Source organism: Chaetodon trifascialis, chromosome 3 (assembly GCF_039877785.1).
Source record: "Chaetodon trifascialis isolate fChaTrf1 chromosome 3, fChaTrf1.hap1, whole genome shotgun sequence".
In the NCBI taxonomy this organism is placed as follows: Eukaryota; Metazoa; Chordata; class Actinopteri; order Chaetodontiformes; family Chaetodontidae; genus Chaetodon; species Chaetodon trifascialis.
The window spans coordinates 5,233,292-5,257,523 of record NC_092058.1 but is presented as its reverse complement, the minus strand read 5'-3'; the positions used below and the strand labels follow the sequence as shown (position 1 = coordinate 5,257,523).

Genomic DNA, 24,232 nt, shown 5'->3' with positions numbered 1-24,232 from the left:
TTTTGATGACAAAACATGAAATAATTGCAGTCGTGATGACTTTTCAGAGTTGTAAAATCCTGTCCTGAATTTCAACCACTGTGCAGCGGTTTGGTATCTGATAAGCCTTAAATCTCATGGATCTGCAGGCATTCAGACTGAAAACAGCCCTCCATTAAAACAAACCGTGGCTTTGTGTTGGAGTGAGCGTTTGTTTGTTTGTGTAACACCTTTCACCAACAAGGCAATACAAGAAGACTAAAGAAACAACTAATGTAAGTATAAGTAGAATTTAAAAAGGGTAAACTATAAAAATAGGCTTAACATGACAATGTGGGCAACAGCATCACTCTGAAGTCTCTTTCACACCTTGCACTGAGAGTCAAATGCTCATCAACAGATGAGGGTTGCAAACAGTTTGTACTGTTTGAAGAAGGAGTTTTACTGTCTGTTTGACTGATTTTAGGTGTTCACTTGATGTGGAGTCAGCTCGGAGGACTACAACTTGATCCGACCCCAAAGGGACCACATCCTGTCAGAAGATTTTGTCCTGACACTTAAGATTTGGGATGACTTCACATGTAGGTCAGTTACATGCAGGTTCCTCAGGTGAGCCACCACAGCTCTTAAGGTACGAGATTATGCAGATGATTAAGAGCTGACAGTTAAGATGTTTTCGGATTTTGTGACAGTGACATTTCTTAAAAACATCATGAAGGCAGCCGTAGCTACCACGGAGGACGCTGAGGTCATGTCCTTAAAATGTCACTGTGAATTCGGGGCTGTAGGAATCTCTAATTCTAGCTGAATTCCAGTATTTTCCTGTTTTATCCTTTTATATAACTAGAATTTGGCCAACATAAAATAGGATTCAGAATTTCTCCACTAGACAGTTTTTCTGGCCGAGTGGAGAGTGCGAAGAAACAGAATTAAGACATTAATGTCAGGATGTAAAACAATTTTTATGGGTCTGTAACTAAGTATTCCCAAATAAGTTTACGGGAATGATCTGTCATTTGTATTGATAATGGGGAAAATGTGGACAAATTTCTAGTCATAATTTAGATAGGCTGTGTGGAGTTTATAAGCTTGAACACTTGCAGAAAATATATATGAACATCTCACAATGAGAAATACATGATTGAAAAAAATCTGCATTTCTAAACTGGCTAAGACGAGGTCAACATTTGTTTTCTAGAGAAGACCCCCCCCCCCCCCCCCCCCCCGCCAAAAAAAAAAACCCTTCTTGGAAAGAGAGAATTTACCAAAAGTTCCTGTCAGCAGTCAATCGCTCTCGCCACACAAAACGATTTTGATGACTTGGCGGTTCAGCAGCTCGAAAAGAACTGCCACCTTTCAACTCGTTCAACTTCCTCTATTTCCTGTCTGTCGGAGCAGTCATGAAATCCAGCTTATTTCCTTTTTAGGGACACTTAAACAGACCGGCAGAGATACTGTACAAGGAAGTGTCTGATCAGCAAAACCGGCTGACCGACCTCTGATTGGCATTCTGTGGGTTCCCAAGGGTCAACCGATAGGAAAGAATTTCAGTTCCAGTCTCTGCTTTCATGTGAAGAAAAACCTGTAATAAAGACACTGATTCAGTTACCCAGAAATTCATCACATGGAGAGGATGGATGCAAACAGGATTTCTGTTTGGAGCAAAGTGACAATGTTCCAGGATGACATGACATTGCATTATGAAGAGCAAACAGGGTTAAATGTCAGGCTGGGAAACTGCTCTGGAGTGTGTTATGTCTTTTGTCCCATTAGTAATCAGCTGCTGCATCAAACCTCTCAACATAGTTTCATTCAATTTGGTGAAAAATTCAGCTATGCATGATGCAAAAAGGATTTCTTCAGGCTATTTTGACTCTTTCTCATTAAGTACTGCACTTGTTTTTGCATATTTACATGCAGTTTAAAGTGTTCTAAACATTTTCTATTATTAAAATAACAAGTTTGGATGATTTCACTGCTTTGGTGATATTATGCACTTCTGCGAGTGCTTTCTAGCATTACTTAATCACTTAGCACCCAGTTTGGTTCAGGTTAGCTAACAGTCCGGTTAACCGGACTGTTAGCTAACCTGAACATTAACTCACATTAGCAGCAATTCTATTTAGTAGCTAAAACTTTGGTTAACTATTGGTCCAATTTGACCTTTGTTTATTATTTTTTCTCTCAGGTTAGCTAACACTTGATTTTGCAGCTAAAATCAGTTTGGTCCAGGTTTACTAACAGGTCAGATTTCCAGTTGGGTCAAGTGAGCTAACAGCTCATCTTAGCACCTAATACGTTTGTCAGGTTAATTAACAGTTCAGCTTAACTGATAAAATTCTTTGGTTTAGCCACGTAAGTTAACAGTTGAGCATAGCACAGACTGACAACTATAAGTTTGGTACATGTCAGTGAACAGTTCAGTGAAACAATAATAATAGTTTGATACAGGTTAGCTAATGGGCCAGTTTAACAGCAGTTGTTTTTTGTTTTTTCATGTTAGCAAACACTTTGGTTTAGCAGGTAAAAAAGTTATGGTTAGTTAACAGTCCAGTTTAAGAGCTATAACAGTTTGGTACAGGTGAGTCTGCGATTTAGTTTAGCAGCAAATTTTTTGATGCAGTTCTGGTTTTGCAGCTAAAATCAGTTTGGTTCCAGTTTGCAGTTTAGGTTAGATTTTCAGTTAATATTTGGTTCAGGTGAGCTAACAGCTCATCCTAGCACTTAATACATTTGTCAGGTTAATTAAGAGTTCAGCTTAGCAGATAAAATTGTTGGTTTAGTTTAGTTAACAGTCAAGCATAGCGCAAACTGACAACTATAAGTTTGGTTCATGTCAGTTAACGGGTTAACAATAATAATAGTTTGGTGCAGGTTAGCTAACGGGCAAGATTAGCATATGAAGGTTTGGGTCCACATTTAGCTAAGAGGTCAGATTTCCAGTTAATATTTGGTTCAGGCGAGCTAACAGTTCAGTTTAGCACACACTATGTTGGTCAGCTTTATTCAGCAGGTCAGTTTAGGAGCTAAAACTGTTTAATTAAAGAATAGCAAATAAAGTTAATCAACACTCTAAATGTTATTTAATGTTAATTATAGTTAAGGAGAAAAAAAATTCATGTCATAAATCTTGAGCCTGAAATCCCTGTTCTTTATTGTTTCTGGGTGCTTTTCCTTGTTTTGCACAGTTTTTGTCCTGGTTGGTCTCCCCATAGTTTGAGAACCACTTGTGACACAGTAAAGCTGAGTCATTGAAGTGTGTGTTCGTGGTACTGTGAACTTTTCTGGATATTCTGTTGAATGCAGTTTTAAAGTCTCTTTTGATAAAGAGTTGGAGCAGAGAGAGGAACACCAGACGGATGTGACACTGATAGTAAATCCTTTCTCACTTCCTCTTATCTTTCATGGTTTTTCTTTTCTGTTCGGCTGTTTTCCGGATCAGAGTGCTGATTGGAGATATTTGCTGAGGTTGAGACGGTCACCGGGACGTGGGCATTCATGACCTTTGGCTCCAGGCCCCTCTCTCTGTACTCCTGATTCATGTTTTTCTCACAATTTCATGAGTCAGCAGTGAGTGAAGGTGTGTATATGTGTATGTGTTGGTGTCATTATGCAACATTCAAAGATAACAACTATGGTGTCCTTCACACAATGTTTTAATTAAATTGTCTTGCAGTCTCAAGGATGTGAGATGACATCAAGAGAAATATACAATATCAGCCAGTCAGCACCTTGCAGGGACAGGCATTATCTCAGAGAACTGATAAAACATAATCATAAGTGATATAGCCAAATTAATCCTTGTGCGGTCCATCAGTAACTCTTCTTTCTGTCATGTCAGTCTGTACTGAAAGCACAGACTTCATGTAAAACTCAAGCATTTTATCTTTTAGAGGCCTTATCATTTCATGATCCTTGATACCGTTTAATCAAATTCGCCCATGAATGGGGCCACCAAATTACAGCAAGCAGTGTGACTCTTTAGCAGTCTTGATCTGTCTGTCTTTCAGTACTTTACTTTGGTTTAGACTGAAATATCTCTCCAACTATTAAAGGGATTCTCATAAAATTATATACAGACATGCATGGTTCCCAGATGATGAATCCCTATGACTTAAGTGATCTCTCAGCTCTTCCTCTAGCGCCAACCTGAGTTTGACATTTTTAGTTTGGACTGAAAACTACTGGATGGATTATCTTTAAATTCAGTGCAGACATTGGCGCCTCCCTCAAAATGAAGTGTAATGAATCTGTTTAACCTGTAACTTTTCTTCAAGCACCATTATCGAGACAAAGTTTGAAAGTCCAATACCTGCAAAGCTAATGACATTACTGTCATTACTGCTAATTAGCACATGTTAACATTGTTGACATGCTAAAGTTAGATGGTGAAGATGGTGGGCTGCATGTCGGTGATCATCATCTGTGCTCCTCTGCCACCTACATTCACCCATACTAACATTCTTTTCTGGGTAAGACTAGAGGGATGTTTATGTTTATCTTAGGTGAAGCATAATTCAAACTCAAGTCTTGTCAGGGTTGTAATTCTGTAGAACAAAATTCCCTTTATAGTTTTAATTTGCATTTGCCATTGAGATTGCTGAAATTGGAAAAAGTGATGTCCGAATGAGAAATAGTCTCAACTGACTACATTTCATTATATAAGATTTCAACTGAATTACATTTTCTGTCTTTTCAAGGCCGTAAGTTCAGTTAACAATCACTTATTTTAAACTGATCCAAAGAGCAGTATTAGTCCCAAAGGTGTGTTTAGACTGAATGTGAAGCAAATTTTAAAGGCAACATGATTCAATATGAATTCAATGCAGAGACAGGAGTACATGCAAAATTACCCTGGATACCGTGAATTGTGGCAGAGAGCATATAGGTTGAGAGAAATGTGCTGAAACAACTGAACTGGGCTGCAGGTTAAACTGTACCAACTAGGAAATCTGTCAGGGAAAAATCTGCTGCTGAAGAGCCAGTGAGCAAGGCAGTAAACCCCAGAGCACTGCAGCCGTTTATTGTCTGCCCACTTCCTGCTATTGTTCTGTCTGCTTGCAGTTTGACCTTTGACTGTCTCTCTCTGCTCACACTCACCTCGCTGTGTCTGTCATGTGTTTGTCAAGTCAAACTAAATTAAAACAGGAAAGGAACTCAGCTTTCACATTTGTTCCTTTTTCATTTGGAGAAGCAAACGAGGAGCTGTGTCAACTGACGAGGAAATCCGTGCAAATCATTCCGCCCCACTGGGACGACCAGGAGGGGAAATCCGCCTCCAACTTCCTGTCAGGAAGAGAGAGGATTTCTCACAATCTCTCTCTCTCTCTCTCTCTCTCTCTCTCTCTCTCTCTCTCTCTCTCTCTCTCTCTCTCTCTCTCTCTCTCCTCAGAATATTATTTTATACATTTATACATTTCTACATTTATTTGAATCATCCAATATTACATTCAGTGACTCCTCAAACAGATCCTCAACAAAACCCATCCAAAGAAAAAAAAAGTAAGAATTATTGGGAGGGGAAAGAGATCTCCTGTCCTCAGACTTCCTGGTGTGCAGAAGACCTAAATTTCAAACTATGAACAGAAAATGCATAAAATTTGGTAGAAATACAACTAGCAACAATCCAGGAATTATTAATTTGAATCCAGGGTTATAATGAGTCCAAAGCTATGTAATAAATTCCAGTAAAAAACTTCTTATATCTTACAAAAGTATACCAATCTTATTTAGTTGTTCTGAAAACAGTTTCAAAGTGTCAAAGTGATGCAGCAGAGGGGTTGAGCTCAGTGAGTTTTATATGACTGCTGTTCCTCTGGCAGCTCCAGGTTCATCATTCTAACTGGACTCTCTGCAGTGTCTGTTTGTGTCCTTTTGTCTTTGTAATAAACTTTGTTCTCTAACAGTGCCACAACTGCTAAGGTAGCAGGTGGGAGTACTTTTACTCAGGTACTGTAGGCCTACTTAGATGCCATGTTACAGATGTGAAAGTCTTGAGGAGTTTAGTCAGGCTGTGCAGGAGCAACTGATCCCTCAACTGATCTGAGAGCAACAAAATCATCATGGTTTGGGATACCTGACAGTATGACACATATCCTGTTTAACTGCATAGTGTAGCCACACTGTAGAACAGCACTGCAATACTGCTTCCTGCCTTGATAATTTAAAACTGAAAGAAACCATTTTTCACGATGATAATGTAAAATATTAAAACCTAGCAAAACTTTGAACGCAGGATGTTTACATTGTGTTTTATTACTTTTAAATTATTTAATTGTCCCACCACTGTATTACTGCAGCAGGCCTTTCACAGCGTTTGACATTTTCACTTGAAGTATACTGTAGTAATAATAGAAGAGTAAAAGAAGCTATAGAATGCTGTTGAATGTGCACATCTGAGCATTGGTCTAATAAACAGCCCTGCAATAAATCCAACCTTTATGATGGTTAAAATGTTCAGCTTTTTGTTTTAATTGTTTCAGCTTTGGGGTCGTTATGGAGATTGTAGTTTGTGCTGCTGTTTAACTGCATTGTGTGATACTGAAAGGTGTTTTGAATATGCTAAAAATATGAGTGAGGCTGTTGTATTTGACAGCATTAGTTTTAGCTTTGTTGACCAATTAAACATACATAATAATATATGAATATAGATATGTACAGGAGTGTGAAAAGTTTCAGTGTATGTGTGTGTATGAGAGCATACAGTTAGGCCAAATGCTGTCTAGTCTTTTTGCCTTTGACCCTTTTGTCACCCTTTGACACAGGCTTCATATGTATTCATCGTTAGTTATGAGAAGTTCAGCCACGGTGACGTTCCTTCTCAGATTGGTCAGTCTGTTGCAGAGTTGTTTTCAGCTGGAGTTTTGAGGAAGTAAAACTCTCCAATGCTTCACAGGAGCAAGATTGGATAATTTGGTGTTGCTGAAAATCTTTTTCTTCCTCTTGCCTCATTTGTTAATTATCTCATTTCCCAGTCCCCAGGCTGGGAACCAGTGGTCATAGGTGCTGCAGCCCGTCCACATTAGTCACCACAGAGTCCAGAGCTCTGGAGGAAGGGAGTGGTGTGTGTGTGTATACGTTAACCAACTATTGCTATTGTGACTAAAATATGTGCGACTGTTACAACTGCTACTGCTGCTACTTTGCCAGTACTAGTACTGCCGCTGTTACTACAAGGGGAGTAGCAGGAGGAGATGACCTCTGCTGGGAGGTTCCCACTTTGCCAGTTTCTGTTGTTATTTTTTCTTTCTCTTCCTAGACCAGAGAGGAAAAGACGTGACGCCTGCAGTAGCACCAGCCTCTGCCTCGCAGGACACTGAGCTGAGAGTTAATTTGTTTGTTTAATTTGTTTGTTAGCACCTACATAACAGGGATTCTTGCCTTCAGGCTGAAAATGAGCAACGAATACTGCTGATAATCCCAACACTGCCTGGATCCACCCTGTAGTTTTCATTTTTTTATCTTTAAAGTTAGATTTTTCATCTATATTTTACTACACCGATTGCTGCTGGAATAGAGGTCTATTGTTTCCTAATAGTTTTGTTTTTCCCGCACAGAGGATGTTGTTATCTGTGTGTTTTTTCCTGTAGCGAGTGGAGCAGGTTGTGCTTGAGGTTCAGGCTTGATGTGAGAGGAGAAAACTGATGTGAAGATCCAACGCTGCCTGAATACGTTTTCTACTTTTTGTACTTTTTTTTTTTTCCCTCAACTGACTGAGGAGGACGCTGGGTTGGTGGATTCATTTCTCCCCCTGGATGTGACACTTTGAGCCATGCTGCTGCTCCTTCTGCTGCTGCTCTGCCTGCAAACTTCACTCCAAGAACAGGTAACGCACCTCCACCTCTGCTACACTGGGGTACAGGATCACCTGTTTATTCTCTGTAGATCGCTGGATTGTAAGTGAGTTGTTTTACAGAATGTAAATGTGCACAGAATGTTTTGGCTCATTTGCACAGAATTTATTTAATTCGCGGAAATAAATGAAAAGTTATGGATCATGTGGCCTCTGTTTGGATTAAGTGAAGATTTCTGATGTCAATTTTTGTTTGTATACCATGCTACCAACATTACTGACACAAACTCTAATGTAATGGAACAGTAAAAGAGTTATGCACCAAGCTATTATTGCACTTCCGTAAAGTTTGGAGACACTGGAGACAGCCACGCTAGTGCTTATATCAGAATGCTAACATGCTTGTCATTGCCTGAGCTGTACTGGAAACCCACTTTGTTCAATGCATGTGCAAAAATGCAGGCCTAGAACGTAAGTGTTTGGGGAACAGTTATTAGAAGGTTAGAAGGACATCACCTACAGACATGTGCAGTACTGATCGGGCAGGATGTACAGATCAGGCATTGACAATACTGACATCATCATCGTTTATCAGGTAACATTTATCTAGTTTAGCCTGTTAACATGTCAACATTTTCAAATTAGTACAAAACACAGAGTGCAGCTGATGTCAGTGGTCATTATTTTTGCAAGGAGTCGACCATGAACTATAAGTTTTTTGGAAAATCAAACTTTTTACTGTAGAGCAAGATGAAAAGTCAGAGAATCGTCTTGGTACCTTGAACATCTACACCAAATTTCATGGCAGCCAAAAATGTCAACCTGCTGGTGGCTCTAGACAAAAAGTCAGGCGATCGCCAAAGTCATTTAGGTTCATCATCTGGGAACTATGAAGAGCTGTGTAAAATTTTGTGAGATCAAGTAATGTAGATGAATAAGTGAAATGTTTGAGCTGCTTGTGGCAATAGAAGAAAACTCAGAGGTCATCAATTCAGATTCTTCATCCTCTGGGGACCTTGAATGTGTTTTAAAAAAAATCTTGATATCGAATTCATGAGCTCCAGCTGAGATAACCCTGATGACACCGCTGTGAAATCATCAGACGGTGCTCCTGCAGAGCCACAGAAGACATTATACAACTGTTTTCACAGGCCGAGTGGTACAAACCATGACTATCAAACTGACTTTGGTGTGTTAAATCGGTGGAGTGCTCTTTTAACAATTTAACCTAACAAATCTGAGCCAAGATGTAATCAAACGGCTGTAGGTGTCAGTTTCATACTAAGTTTCAATAATCAGCTCGAGTCTTCCTTCCAGCACCACAGACACAAAGACAGAACATGTGAACCTTGTTAGCAACCATTTGCGGCAATATTAAAGGTGTTGTAAGAAATCAAATGAAGCCTGGTGTTCAGCTGGGTGGTCGTTTTCTTGCAACAGGTTTGCACAGAAACTGCTTTCAGGGGACAGTTAAGGAGAAAATCGGCCACATCTCCAGAGTGATACTCATGTTTTTCATGTTTGAAATTCAGACCAGTGATGAGCCAGTGTGTTTATCCACTGAAGTTAGAGAGGGATCACACTGTTGTCTGAGTAAAGGAGAGAGCTGTCAGTCAACGGTTGTTCAGCCTTTTTGAAATTAGATCTGCCTTGAGCTGATTCAGCTTCACAGCACAATGATCAGAATAAAAACTAGAACTTTACTGCATCATGTTGTTGGCCTGACCCGGAGTCAGTCTGTCAGCCATTCATTAAGCAGCAGTGATATTCCTCCCTTTCAGTTCAGGACACACAATATCCTCTGCCATTTTTAAAGGGAAACATCACAATAAAACTAAATTTACATTGTGATATTCATTTGCATCTTGATAGAAAAGTATTTCCAAAATCTAAGATCCTCAGAGCATCAATATTCAAACTGATCAGACCATCAAATTACATTTTTAGGTTTGGTCCGCTGGCATTGTGATGGTTTGAGTTTTTTATACATTCTGATCAGACTGAGTTTGATTGGAGATGTAAATCTTTCAGCCATGTATCAGAAACATGTCCACATCCCAGTAAAACCAGCATGGCTACTGTTGTAGAATCCCAGTCTGCTCATTACTCTTTGTCTGTGGAGCTGCCTGCACCACTAAAACCTTTCAATTCTGCCTCAAAGGGTCTTTTTATTCTTTGATTTTTTTTTTACCTGCATGGCTATCTCTATGTGTGGCTTTGTGTTCCATATCTATGTCGCTTGTTCTCACCCAGCAGAACCTCGCTTTGAGAATAATTCTTCACTTTGGTCAACTTGCTTTACTTATAATGTGTTTTATTCAGTGGTGAAAAGCACTGTACCTGCACACAATACTCTGCTACTTGTAATTGTTTCCATTTTATACTACTCTGTACTTTTCCTCTACTGCATGTAAATATTGCGCTTTTTACTTCACCCACTTATGTTTCAGGTTAAAATTTTCAAAGTACACAAAGTAGTTCAATCAGCTGCAACACTGAAATACTACTTACACGTGACTGCATCAATGGTAATAATTCAGTGATCTGATGATAATAAACATTTGCTGCTGCTGGTCAATGTCTTAGAAAGTTTTCCCACCGGTCTAGTCGACATGACAGAAGAGTGTTGACTTCAGATCATTTGTAAATACACTTGTGAATATACGTTACTATCATATGATTGGTTGCTTTTGTTTTCTCTTATTTATGTATGTATTATAGATGTCGTAGTTTTAATTCATTCAGTAATACTGCTTCTGCCTCTGGTACCATTTGCTATTACCACCTCCAGTTTTACCACTTGGACCCCCTACTAACAGCAGTGGCAGTATGTGTGGAGATATATGTGGACGTTTTAGTAGGAGTGGATGCTTATTAAAAAACAGGGTTGTACTGATACCAGCAGGAACATCTTAGGATAGCAGGATTCTGTAGATACAAAGACAAATGCTGATAGAGTAATCAGTGTCAGATTGTAATATTAACCGTACAGTCACACATCTCCTCTGCTCCCCCAGACTGCTCCTCCTGGTCGGTGTGATGTCTCACAGAGGGAGGATGTGTACACCTCCTGCACTTCCCGGGCCGCCTGCGCCACCAGCAGCTGCCCCCACGGCTTCAGCAGCCTGGGCATGGCTAACTGCAGGTACGCATCAGGTTACAGACCCACAGCTCTTCAAAGCAGGGCTTGATTGTTTTCACCTCTAAGAGATGCAGACCTTAGCTTCATGACTAACTGACTCCATGAGTAACTGTGGCTTTGTAGTAGTAGTAGTAGTAGTAGTAGTAGTAGTAGTAGTAGTAGTAGTAGTAGTAGTCATTGTAGTAGGAGTGGTAGAGGTATGTGGTTTGAATGAAGCGTCTTCACCTCATGTTCACTGTGCTGCAGTTACGTGGTGCAGATCGGTGGCAGGGAGATGGAGCTGGATGGATGTCAGCACATCTGTGTGAAGAGGTTCATGCAGCCACGATGCTGCCCACAGCACTGGGGACCTCTGTGTCTCTGTAAGACACACACACACACACACACACACACACACACACACGCACACAGAGTACAGCAGAGCATGAAAAGACCACAGCCTCCTCCTTCATCTCACTGAGATGGCTGTATTGGTTCAAAGGGCTCAGGAAGAAAAAGGTGAACCTGAACCTGGTTCAGCTTTTGCTGTCACACAGTGTGCCATCATCCAGCAGTGTACTGCGTTGGCCAATCAAATCTATGTGTACATGCAAAGACCATTCTTTGGCAGGTATGTAACACGATAGGTGTAACTCACCTGTACATCATAGCTATGGAGAATAAAATGATCATATAAGCTGCTGTGGAGGAGGATGGAAGGTTTTCCTATAATTTCAAAAATATTTAAATACACCATTTTTGAGGCAGACAGCCACACTTGTATTTTTCCCAGGAAACAGGACCAGATTTTGGTGAGAATTCCCTGGAAATACTGGGATCTAATTTCCACGTATTCAACACAGCTGTGCTGTGTTTTGGTGTCTGCTCGGCCTTTAACTCTGTTAGTCAAAGTGACCTGCCTGGATTGTATTTCATTCTCTCACCTCTACCTGTAACAACACACCAGCAACACTGTTAAAATGAAAACACATTTATTTGTCCGCAGTGCTGTTTTCTGTCTGAACACCTGGTAAACTTTACCTGACGCACCAGATGGTTTGTTACTCAGAACCATCTGGGACTTCGTCCTTGGACACTGTTTGGAAAAGGGCAGGCACATTAAAAAACGCTCGGCAGGTGATTGGATGAACCATCTGTCTATCAGCGCCTATCACAGGCTAACTTAGATCATGAACCATATGCTGCAGTAGGACTCTCTCAGTCAGGTGAAGAAGAAAAAAAAAACATCTTTTCCATCTTTTCAGTGCTGTTCTTTGCTCTTCTTTCAATGAAGAAATACTCTCCAGTTCTGATTTAACTGGTGTAATCGCAACATCTATGCAAACCTCTTCAGGAGCTGCCATTTTTGTTGTTGAATGGAAACAGTGGTCTTCCTCAGCTGCCAGTAGGCTCCATATAGGAGCAGATTGATCCAAGCCACTGTGGTTTAGTCATAAACACAGAACTTGAAGCTAGCTTCTCAAGGGATTGAGGATTTTATGCTTTTTCTGTTGCATTTCATTATAAACTGACTACGTTTGGGTTTTGAACTGTTGGTTGGACAAAACAAGAGATTTGAAGACCTTGAGCTCTGGAAAAATATGATATAATTTTTTCAGCATTATTTGATGTAGATCAAGTGATTAATGGGTTCATCTGGAAGATAATCAACAGATTAATCAATAATGAAAAGAACACATAAAGTTAGTTGCTGCTCTAGAATTTATTTAGCATGAAATATCAAGTGGGGTTTGTTTCAGAACTTCAGTTCGAAAACGTAAGCATAGAAAAATCTAAAAAAATATGTAAAAATATCTTATATAAGAAACACTTCCTAGCGCTTAACTGCCATTTAATGGAAAGGCGGGACTGTTCTTTTGCCTATAGTTGTGATTGGTTGTTAGATTCATTATGATCTCTTTCCACCAATCATGTACCGCTATGGTCGCCGGACAGCAGCTCTGGTGTGTACAGGTGGAACATAGTAACGTCCCACAGTTTGCGTTAATTGGTACGCTCAGTCGTTTTGTGTCGTTGTCATGCCGACATTTGTGTTTTCTCGACAAGAAGTGAGTGACAATCTCCTTCTATTAATGGAGGAAAAGCCTGTTAATGCCCATTTGATGACAGAAGCCGCTTTTAACGTGTTTAACAACGTTTTTGCGACTTAACGTCACGTAATTTAACATTCAAAGCTTTGCTGCTGTGAAGTTCATAGGAATTGATTAGCTGGCTAGCTGATAAATGCCACGATTGCACTAAACTAGAGTGAGACTAAGAGTTAAATTAGCCTGCTGTACAAGTGTTACCAGTTAACAGGTAATATGAGCCACTCAATTTCTGTTTATACTGCTGCATAGAAATAGCTAACGGTAGATAATTTGCATTGGTGTATTTTGGTTTACAGCACACGAAGTTGGTTAAGTAGCTAACTAGCAGCTGCAATAAAGTAAGCTACACCCATTGATTACATTTCAGTTAACTTTTCAGTTGTTTATAAGATTCAAATCGTTGTGACTTCCACACAATCAAACAATAATTGAAATATATTGAAGTCTCCACTAAGACAAATATTTGAAGAATTTAGCTACTGAGAGACGAACATTTTAAAGAGCCGTTACTGTTTTTATATTCCTAGAGAGAATTTGGCCTTTTCCTGTTTGATTCAGTACAGTTTCAGTGTTTTATCGAGCTATAGTCTTTAGAGGAAGTGAAGCTGAAGACAAGGAGCTGTGCTGTGATTTTAGGTGTAGCTGCAGAAGTTGAAACAAATTTTCACAGTGTGACTGTTGCTGTGACCCACATCTACAAACCGACCAATCAGAATACATCTTGACATGAGGCAGGATAAGCTGTCTCACACTGTACGCTGCAACTGCTATTTTTCAGTTCAGATAGCAGCTAGATGACACGAGCTGATGACTCATCTCTGCTTTATGTTTTTATTTCTTTGCACTGTAGGGATGAGATTAACCATCCCAATCTGACTCTCTGCACAACGGATGTCTCAGTACATTTAGGTTAGCATATGATAGCAGACAAAAGTAAGCCAAAATACTTCTGGGATAAAGGGTATTGTTTGTTATCATTGTGGTCTAGGCCAAAGAATTATGTGTCTGCATATATCTTGTGTGTGTTTCCTACCTCCTCTCTCTCTCTTTCTCCTGGTGTCTGCCCTCTAGCCAATCAATAGGACAAATGACAACCATGTGACTGTGACACATGGACCTGCAAGATTGCTGTTATTGCACAGGAGTCTCAAACTGAAGCAAAATGGATTCTTATGAGTAGTGATTATTTCTAATGACCTGTCTGCCTCTTGACTTGTCCATCTGTAGCCTGTCCCAGCTGGTCAGGGAAGACCTGTAACTTCCATGGAACCTGTCTGGATGGAGACCTTGGCAACGGGACCTGTGTCTGTGATGTCAGTATGCTGTCTGACTGTCTGTGACTATCTTACCTGTTTCTCAGAAAGTTCCTAGATCAGTATTGTGATATTTATAGGGGCCCTTAACTAGACATTGGCACTGATAAGGGATTACATTCATTAACTGAGAGACTGTCAGTGTCTGCCTCCGTCTCTGACAGGAGTTTTTTCTGGTGTGTGTTTGATGTGTTTCTGTTTTTGTGTATGGCTGGGGAGGGGACACTGGGGAAGATGTGACTTTTGAAGCAGGACAGGATGGGAGGTTTAGATTGCTGATGCCTTGGTGGTATAGCACAATAATACTTACATGTCATAAAAAACCCTTTCCTCTCCTTAGGATGGTTTCTCAGGCTTTGCCTGTCAGGAGTGTAAGAATCCAAACTTTTTTGGAGAAAAGTGTGATAAAGGTAGGCTCTCTCACCTCTGACATCTGTGGAAAGAATGTGTGAGAGTGTCAAAAGAAAAACTACAGAAAAAAATACCTCCAAAATTGGCTGTGTGAATGTTGCACAGTTGTTTGACGATACTGTTTGTGTGTATATCTGTACAGAGTGTGACTGTAAGAATGGAGTGTGTAATAAAGGTCCAGATGGTGATGGACAGTGTTTGTGTCAGCCACCGTTCACCGGGACACGCTGTGACGAAGGTAAGACCATGACACACTGGATTTTACCGGATTAGATTAAAAAAAACAATACCAAGATGTATCAGATCATATTACTGCATATTATTACACTAATCATTCATTATATTAAATAATTGTCATAGTTATTATAATAGTTTGTATCAACCGAGCAAAAAACGCATTATGCTGAAATTTCTGATACTGCAGGTATTATTTTTAAGCTGCATAGAGCCCCATCAAGGCCAGGCCAAAAAAAGGCGACAAATGATTTGTTACAGCTTTATGGGCGTACACTAACAATTGAAGGCGACTAGATGACTGTATCAACTGGAGTGGATTGATTTTGACTGGCAGGGGAACAAAAAAAGGTTTTTGAAGGGTGAGGGTGACACACACAAAATAGTTTTTTCATTGAACAAAGGAAGCCAGAGTCTTGTTTAAACAGTCTTACAAGAATTCTGTCTAAATAAATGTATAATACTGGCAAAAGTACTATTTATGTCATGAGTTGTCTAATGATAGAACAAGTAAACAAAACTAGGACACATTTCATTCAGTACCAAAAAAGTACTAAGGTCTGATACCCCATTCTGATAGTTGTCTTCTTGTCGTCTGGGTGTTCCTTAGTTAAACATGAGGTAATACATGTTGCATTTACTGTAGCACTATAGTTTGTTTTCCATGTCTGTCTGTCTGTCTGTATTATGTTTAGCTGTTGCTCAGCTGCTGTTGTGTCTGTTGTTTGCAGTGAGCACCAGGTGCAGTAACTGCGGCCCCTACTCGTACTGTAAAGGAGAGGGAGACGACGCCGTCTGTGAATGTTTGCCTGGATACAGGAAGATGTCACAGGGAAAATGCGCAAGTAAACACACAGCTCAACCGCCTTCTCAGATCTCTGTTTTATTTTATCCCAGCTTTCAGTTTCAGCTGTCCGGTTTATGTTAGCATGCTAATATTGGCATTCAGTATATATATTCACTATTATTAGCATTTCTCAACCTGACGAAAGGTGAGGTAAGTGTAGAGCAGAGATTAGCAAGATGAGTCTGAGATGTCCTAAAATGGCCACTGTACAGAGGAAACAACTCAGATACCAAAAATGTTGGGATGCTGTGTAAAACATAAATAAAACAGAACTTTTGACACACGCTCAATTGAAAACGGTACAAAGAAAATATATTTAGCGTTTGACCTCATCTTCATTGATTTTGTAAATATCTGCTTATTCTAATTCTGATGCAGCAACATCTTTCAAACATGTTGGGACAGGAGCAACTAAAGACTGGGAAAGATGCGGAATGCTCTAAAAACACCTGTTTGGAACATTCCACAGGTAAACGCGTCGATTGGTAACAGGTGATAGCATCATGATTGGGTATGAAAGGGGCATCCTGGAAAGGCTCAGTCGTACACAGGTGAGGATGGAGACAGGTTCACCACTTTGTGAACACATGATTGGATGAAGGAGATTATTACATGAGCTCAGAACACTTTGTCAAACCACAGTTTGTGAATGATCGCATTCTGTTTTTCATTCTTTTACACAGTGACCTGACTTTTTTGGAATCAGGTTTGTAAATAGATAGCAGCATGACCTTTTCCTCTGGTGCAACGTTCAGGACAAATGTACTTTTTTTTTTTTTTTTTTGAGGGATACTGTATTATGTCTTTTGTGTTGTGTGCATTAATTATCTCTAGACACACAGTAGGTCTGTAGCTACAGCCAACACTAGAACCAGAACTAGAACAAGGTTTCTCTCTTCCTCAAAGTAACCAGAATCTAGATTAGACCTTCATAGGACAGGACCAAAATTAAAACTAGGTCTTTACTCCCTAGAACCAGAGACAAGCACTAGGAACAGGTCTGAAATAAGAGTAGAACTACTGTAAACCAGGAGTAGAGTCTGAAAATGACCCAGACGTCGTCTTGTATATCTTTCCTTTGTCTTCAGAACTGAAGTTCACTGTTTCTTACCCACTAGGGTTAGACTAGAATCAGAACTAGCACGAGAGCTAATTTTTGTTTATATTTTGATTTCAATTAAAAATTCATCTGGATTGAGTTAGATCTTTGTTTCTTGTTCAGGTGTTTGCTCAGCGAGGGACTGTGACATCAACGCCCAATGCTCTTCACAGAGGTCAAAGGTCAGCTGCGTCTGTAAGTCTGACTACCAGGGCGACGGCAAGATCTGCGTACCCAGAAACCCTTGCTCGGAGAACAACGGAGGGTGTCCTATCAACTCCACCATCTGTGTCTTCAAAGGACCCAACAAGGTTAGGACACTTACAGAACCAGGACCTGAACCAGGTCTAGAACAAGACTAGAACCAGCACTAGAATGACCATCAGTACCAGAAACAACAACACAGAGACTGATGTCAAAAATAAATCTAAAATCAAAACCAGAGCTAAATCCTGAAACTGTGCTTAACACTGTGTCTCTGTCTGTCTCTCAGTCCAGCTGCGAGTGCATGTTCGGCATGTCCCCTATTGGAGGCAACGCTGAGTTTGGTTGTCAGCTGGTCTCTGCCTGCTCAGCGGACACCTGTGACCCCACAGCTGTCTGTCAAACTGAACTCGATGGACAACCAAGGTCAGACACAAAAAACAATTTGCTCTCTAGAACTAGGTCTAGATCCAGGTCTAGACGCAAGACTAGAACAAGGCAAGAACTAGAACCAGATGTTCACCCAAAGCCAGTTTTTTTGTCTTTCTTTGTCTGTCTTGCTTGCTGAAGAGATCAAACATTAAATATTATTGTCTTTGTATTGTTTTCTATTGAGTATATGTCAAAAACAACAAATTAATTCATGTTTCACACATTGTTTTTAGGATCAGGGTTGTAGACCCAGAGCCAGGACTAGAGTTTCTGACACTCTCCCTTTTGTTCTCTAGATCTAGAACCAGGACTAGAACCAGGATTAAAACTTCTTTCTGTCTCTGTATCTCTCTGTCAATTACTGGAACTACCACCAGTACCAGGATCACAAGTAGAACCAGGTCTTTGCTCATTCAAACTACAACTGTAAAGGAGATTTTTGCTGTCTAGATATAGAACCGGAACCAGGGCCAAAAGTCCGAAATATAATTCAAACTATACAAGGATTAGAACCAGAAGCTCCTATATGTTTCTCTCGCTCTCCCTAAAGCATATTCTCTCGAACTAGAACCAAATCCAGACCCAGAACGAGAACCAGAACTTCAACATAAACTAGTTGTCTCTCCTTTGCTCGATTAATCTGCAGAACTGTTGTTGTAATGAAACATGCTAGCTCAGCACTGTTACCTCACTAATACTGAGGTTATTGGTTGTTTTGGGTCTTTTTAACATCATAAGTCTTGAACAACAACGATCAAGCCTCAGCTTGTGCCTTAGCTGCTCACTCCCACAGATCCAATCTCTTGATCCAGAGCCACCTGGGGGCTTTCTCTGCAGCCTCTGTGTTGTTATTGTTGTATATGTCCTTTAGTGTCTCTGTCTCTCTCTTGGACTGGAGAACCAGGACTAGCTCTAGAAGCAGGTTTCTCCCTCTCTCTGTCTGTGTCTCTTTTCTCCTAAAAACTAGAACAAGACCCAAGAGAACTAGAACCAGGTCCTTTATCCCCAGAAATATGACCCTGTCTCTATTTCTGTTGGTCTTTTGCTCTCTAGATATAGAACGAGGACCAGGACCAAAACTGGATCCTCATCTAAAATAGGTTCACAGTTACACAACGACAAGAACCCAGAACTACTTTTGATGTCTTTCTTTATTTACGAAAAAGTGGTATTTACAAGTAATACCAGAAATATTTAGAAAGTTGAACTACAACTGTAAAGCTCTTGCTGTCTACATATAGAACTAAGGCCAGGACCAGAACTCAAGCCAAGTCTAAACTAACATTAGACCTAGACAAGAACTATAACCAGAACTGCTACTAAATTGAGAGTCAGGTCTAGAACAAGATGCGGCCTCCTTGGCTGAAAATGAGTTATGTGACCTCAGACACGACCTGGATTTCCATCCAAATGTTTCGCAAATTTAAACAGAATTTCCATCCGCTGCAATTACAGGATTTTAGGAGTGGGTTTATTGAGGTTGGCAGTAGGTGGTGCCAATTCTCCGTCTGGAAAATCATCATAGCATTACAGATTATAGAGGGTACAGCAAGTGATCTCAAACTGAGAAAATGTAGAAAATGCGATGGACATATGGCATTTCTGTTTGTTTCATGTATCAGTTTAGTGAACGTTAGTCTTTGTATCACTCCACACAGATCTAGTATTAGGTTTTTTTTAGTAAAAGTAACTAAAAATACACATGAAACAGGTGAACTGGACTGTTCTTCTCCCTGACTTTTAGCTCTTTTTTAGTTTGTGTGAATGTGTGTCTATTGCACTGTCATTAGATCGCCCCTTCTCTCTCTCTCTCTCTCTCTCTCTCTCTCTCTCTCTCTCTCTCTCTCTCTCTCAGGTGTGTGTGTGATGCAAGTCAGATTGGTGATGGCCGACGTTGCTATGGTAACCTGATGGAGCGGCTGATAGAGCTGGACAGGAGTGGAAGCCAGAGAGAAAATCTGACCGGAGCTGTCGCCCTGTTTGGTAAAAGAGCCACAAATACACTGTAAAAAATGAGACTGTTGCAGTCTGAATCACTGCTGTAACAGAAGTTAATGATATGATTCAAGACCAGTTGTTATATTTCTTTTATCTTCTGTTTTGGAAAGAGCTATTAGGAACAAAACTGTATATTCTCTAAATAAATAAGCAATAATGTGAGACTTTCCTGATTCTCCTACAAGGTGAAAACAGACCACAGAATTACCTTCTTAACATTATTATCAATAAAAATGTTATTTTTTTATATTCTATGTATTTAATATTATTATATTCTGTGTGTTGTTTTTATGTTGAATCTTTCCTGTGACCTTTTACCCTTTGTATGTGCATGTGTTTGTGTGTGTTGTAGAGAAAGGCTGTTCACTGCTGCTGAGTCACAATGGACCGTTCACTGCTTTCATCCCTCTGCTGAAAGCACCTCTGACTGTAAGTCACCTGTCTGTCTGAAGTCACCTGTCTGTCTGTCTGTCTGTCTGTCTGTCTGTCTGTCTGTCTGTCTGTCTGTCTGACTCCACCATCTCAAAGTTTTATGTTGATAATTGCTTCAATGTTCCTTATCACAGAACGATACTCGTCTCCTGGATTTCTGTCATGTTGGTTAACGGCTCTATTATTAGGGCAGTTCTAGCTTTTCAAACATATTTTCTAACACAGTCGTCCATGTTTGGCACTGATTATTAAATCAGGAGAGTTTCGTGTCCATCCAGGCCTTGAGGAGCACCAACTGTCAGTGACCCAACATTGTCTATAAGGAAATTAACCTCACTAATACTGCAGGACCCCGGCACACTAAAAACACTTCTCACGCTTCACTGCACTGTTGGTTTGTCCGAGGTGTTGCTCCCCTACGCTGGAGGACGTGCACATCATAAGTCAAACTTTTCTCAACTTTTCTCTACACCATCCAGTCGCTTTGCACCTCTGATGCCTCACTGTGTAGCAACAGAACAGAAATCCTGCTGCTGCTTGTCTGTTTGTAGCTGCGTGTCTGAACACACAATGTCTGCCTCATAAATAATCAAACATGGTGAAACAGCTTCAGCAGATGAAGTAGAGAATGTCAGATGATAACAGATATATATTACACTCCCCTCTCGTTGCCTTGTCCCATCCCAAACACACACACACACACACACACACACACACACACACACACACACACATTCAGCTCCTCCTGAAAACAGACAACTAGTGACAGATGGTCAGTACAAACTAGAACGAACCAGAGTGTGAGGTGTGAGGCATCTGGGAGCATGCATACATGCACACGCACGCACACACACACACACACACACACACACACACACACACACACGCATCCTGTGAAATCTAAGGTAACCATAGAAACTTAAAAAGTTCGATCTTCAAGGCAAAGATTCAAACAGAAGATGTTCAGAAGAATTCAGAAACCTAAAAGGAACTTTCAGACAACAAAGGGAAGGTGTGGGAAGGTTTCTGTCTCAACGTGATAAAAACAATGCAGACTTGTGATTTTGAGTCCGTAGTTATGGTGCAGGAGTGAAAAGCACTGAATCTTGGCACGCTGGTAAAATGGCTGAATATTAACTTGAACAAAGAAGAATCTAGTGGGAGTTAATGATAACGATTGGTGGTGATGAAACTGGCAGAGGTAGCACACCTGAGCATGAAAACTCTAGAGACAATGGGAGCACTAGTACGAGCCACACTGAAATAATGAGAGCTGTCAAGAAGAGACGATAAGATTGTTCATCACGGCCTGACAATTCCCATACTAACACAAGACAGACAATAATTCAGTTTATCTAGATGGAAGAACTCCATTTAATGAATATATGGAGGGTCCCTTCATGTTTTTCAAGTAGACATTGTACAACTGGCGCGTTCATTATTTTTTAATTTCTGCCAAACTAATGTCTAAAATAGAAAATTGCAATATAATAGTATTATCATATCACATCATTTCAGTTTACTTGACTTAGACTACATTAATGACTACATTAATTTGTGACCCTCCAAATGGTGACTGTGGCTGCATTAGTAGTAGTTCTAGGAAAATAGATACTCAAGAATAAAATACTGTGAAAATTCATCATCTGACTGGTTTCCAGGTGAATTCAGCTTCACAGGTTGTAGCAGGAGTACTTCTCAACATGACTTGGAAAACTCTGTAAGTCCAAACAGTGTCGGCCGCTCAGAGCAGACTAACTGCTGTTGTTGTTGTTGTTTTCACATGAACAGCCATATCAGTAGCTGCCAGCAGTTCCTTGTGGGATGCTGATTGGTCCACATGACAAAGATTTGGCCGCAAGTGCATAACTTGAAGCCTGGCAAGATGGATTCTGTTGCATGATTTTACAGCAGTAGCAAAGATCTGGTCAGTCTCTGCTGCAGGAATGGGAAAAAGGAAATCAATGAGAGGTCAACTGATGCAAAAAAAAAAAAAATAGTCAAAGTGACAAAAACAGAAAGCTTTCCTTTGAGCAGACCAAATACAAAACCAGGCAGAACTAACAACCACATCAGGACCACACCAAAGGCTACTGGGAGAGTCACCAAATGGCTGTGAATCAGAGGGAGTTATCTGATTAATCCTGGACGAGGGTGTCTGATGTTAAAAGACCCCAAACACTCTAGGCTCCCAGGTTACATCACGATTTTGTGTCCCAGTGCGCCATAAGGTGTCTCTCAGAATACTTTGGACCTTTTTACTTCTGCTTTGTGGCGAAAATGTGTGTTTGCATCAGATGGAGTTCTGTTGGATTTCCTTCTTTCAATTCAAATTTTTCAGCTTTATTTATATGAAGTCAAATCACAACGAGTATCTCATGACAGTTTTCATATAGAGGAAGTCGACCATACTTGGAGCAGGTGAGTATCATGATTAGGTATGAAAGGGGCATCCTAGAAAGGCTCAGTCCATCACAAGTGAGGATGGAGAGAGGTTCACCACTTTGTGAACACATGATTGGATGAAGGAGATTAATACATGGACTCATGAACACTTTGTAAATGTTTGCAAACGATTGCATTCTGTTTTTCTGTTTTCATTTATGTTTTGGAATTGCAGTTGTAACAGGAAGAAAATGATAATATATGATAAATACATTCCAGATTGTTGATCTACTTGCGACCGCTGTCTCTATAGGGTATTAATGAGGAGCTGGTGTGTAAAAACCACCTGATCCTGGGTCAGCACCTCTATAAGGACCTGGAGGGACGAGACTTCAATCTTTATGGTGGAGCCAGGTTAAGGAGAAAAGACCACAAGGTAATACTTCCTCTCCAGCTTCATTTCTTTAACCCATATCTCTGAAATCTAAAGCAGTAGTGTTTAGCAGCCAAGCTGAAGATGGAACAAATATCCCGGTGATGCTGAAGATGGAAAAGTCCTCATGAGGAATAAAGTGTTACAATAAGGATACAACAGTCAGAACAGTTCATTCATTCAACCTTTATTTTAACTCGGAAAATACAGATTAATGATCTCGTTTAAGTCAAATCAGTTTTATTCATACAGCCCAAAATCACAAAACCCTCTAGCCTCAAGTGCAAGTTTTACGAGTCTTAGACAGTGTTCTACATTTTAAGTCAGCAGTTTTGTGTTAAGACAAAATTAAGCATAATGCATTTACCAAACTTATGTTATTAAACTTTAAAAAAGTACATGCATTTCTACCATCATATGTGATTATAACCTGAGGGTGGGGGAGAGGTATAAAATCCCTCCTTGCAGCATGCAGTATTTGATTTCAGGAACTCTACAAATATGTAGTATTCTTTTTGAAAACTCACTAAAGAAACTATTGATAGAACTTACGGAGAAAACTGTTTAAAGGCATTAGATAGCATGCCTGCTGTGCTGCTATATACATGTCCCAGGAATCTCTGAGCAGTTGCCAAAACATTAGTGACCAGTTTTTCAAATTGGTAACTAATGTGTTCGGTGTGTAGCAGGATGCTAAGCATTGCAGCTGTTAAGGTGATGAGCCTGATTTATAGTACACCATAGCCTCCTCAGTAAGGTGACTTACACTTTGAGGCTGTGACGGCTATGTGGATACCACATTGAGATGAAAAGATTGTTTCAAGTGAAGATGATGTTAAATAGGTTGAAGGAAGAGTCTTCCTTTTTAGTAACAAACAAAAAGTAACAAAGACATCTCCAATGCAAACATTCTTCAGTAACTCAACATCACACTGTACCATGTTGGTACATGCACGATACTATGTGTCTTGGTAATTTGATAAAAAAAATTATTTGCCACTGTTACGCCCCAGTCTAGGGGAGCAGGGACACAACATAAATGAGTGGAAAAAACAAACTTTGTCTCCAAATCAACAAATGCTCTAAGCCACAACCGAGTACAATAATAAACCACAAATTTATTGTTATTAACAAAAAGAGACCTAATGTACAGGCAAAAAGGGTCACAGCCAAAACAAAACAAAATAGTGCTAAATATATACTACCACCCAGGAGAATATCAAAAACCCACCACCAACTACCACACTACTATCACACTATACACAAGAGATCTGGGGACAAAGTCCTCAAGTAAAAACGCCAGAAACCACACAAGCCACTGCTGTCAAGCCGAGTCCCCCGATGAATGAAAAATCCGCAGTTTAAAACAGGCTGGATGCGGCAGCAGGGACCAATGGGATGGCGACACCACTTGCTGTATGGAGGAGGGCAGGACCAGCAT

General features: G+C 40.2%; 1 protein-coding gene across 1 annotated transcript in view; it reads left to right on the top strand.

Annotated features, from left to right (window-relative positions):
- Window positions 1–7,283: 7,283 nt before the first annotated feature.
- The window catches only part of stab1 (stabilin 1), a 78,984-nt gene continuing 62,035 nt past the window's right edge, over window positions 7,284–24,232 (top strand). Inside the window, exons 1-12 of the mRNA XM_070994234.1 lie at window positions 7,284–7,804; window positions 10,789–10,916; window positions 11,160–11,275; window positions 14,231–14,316; window positions 14,657–14,726; window positions 14,870–14,965; window positions 15,693–15,806; window positions 17,031–17,218; window positions 17,401–17,537; window positions 19,399–19,526; window positions 19,894–19,970; window positions 22,672–22,794. Coding sequence (XP_070850335.1) covers window positions 7,751–7,804; window positions 10,789–10,916; window positions 11,160–11,275; window positions 14,231–14,316; window positions 14,657–14,726; window positions 14,870–14,965; window positions 15,693–15,806; window positions 17,031–17,218; window positions 17,401–17,537; window positions 19,399–19,526; window positions 19,894–19,970; window positions 22,672–22,794 — 1,317 coding nt within the window. The 5' untranslated portion in view covers window positions 7,284–7,750. The remainder of the gene's footprint in view (window positions 7,805–10,788; window positions 10,917–11,159; window positions 11,276–14,230; window positions 14,317–14,656; window positions 14,727–14,869; window positions 14,966–15,692; window positions 15,807–17,030; window positions 17,219–17,400; window positions 17,538–19,398; window positions 19,527–19,893; window positions 19,971–22,671; window positions 22,795–24,232) is intronic.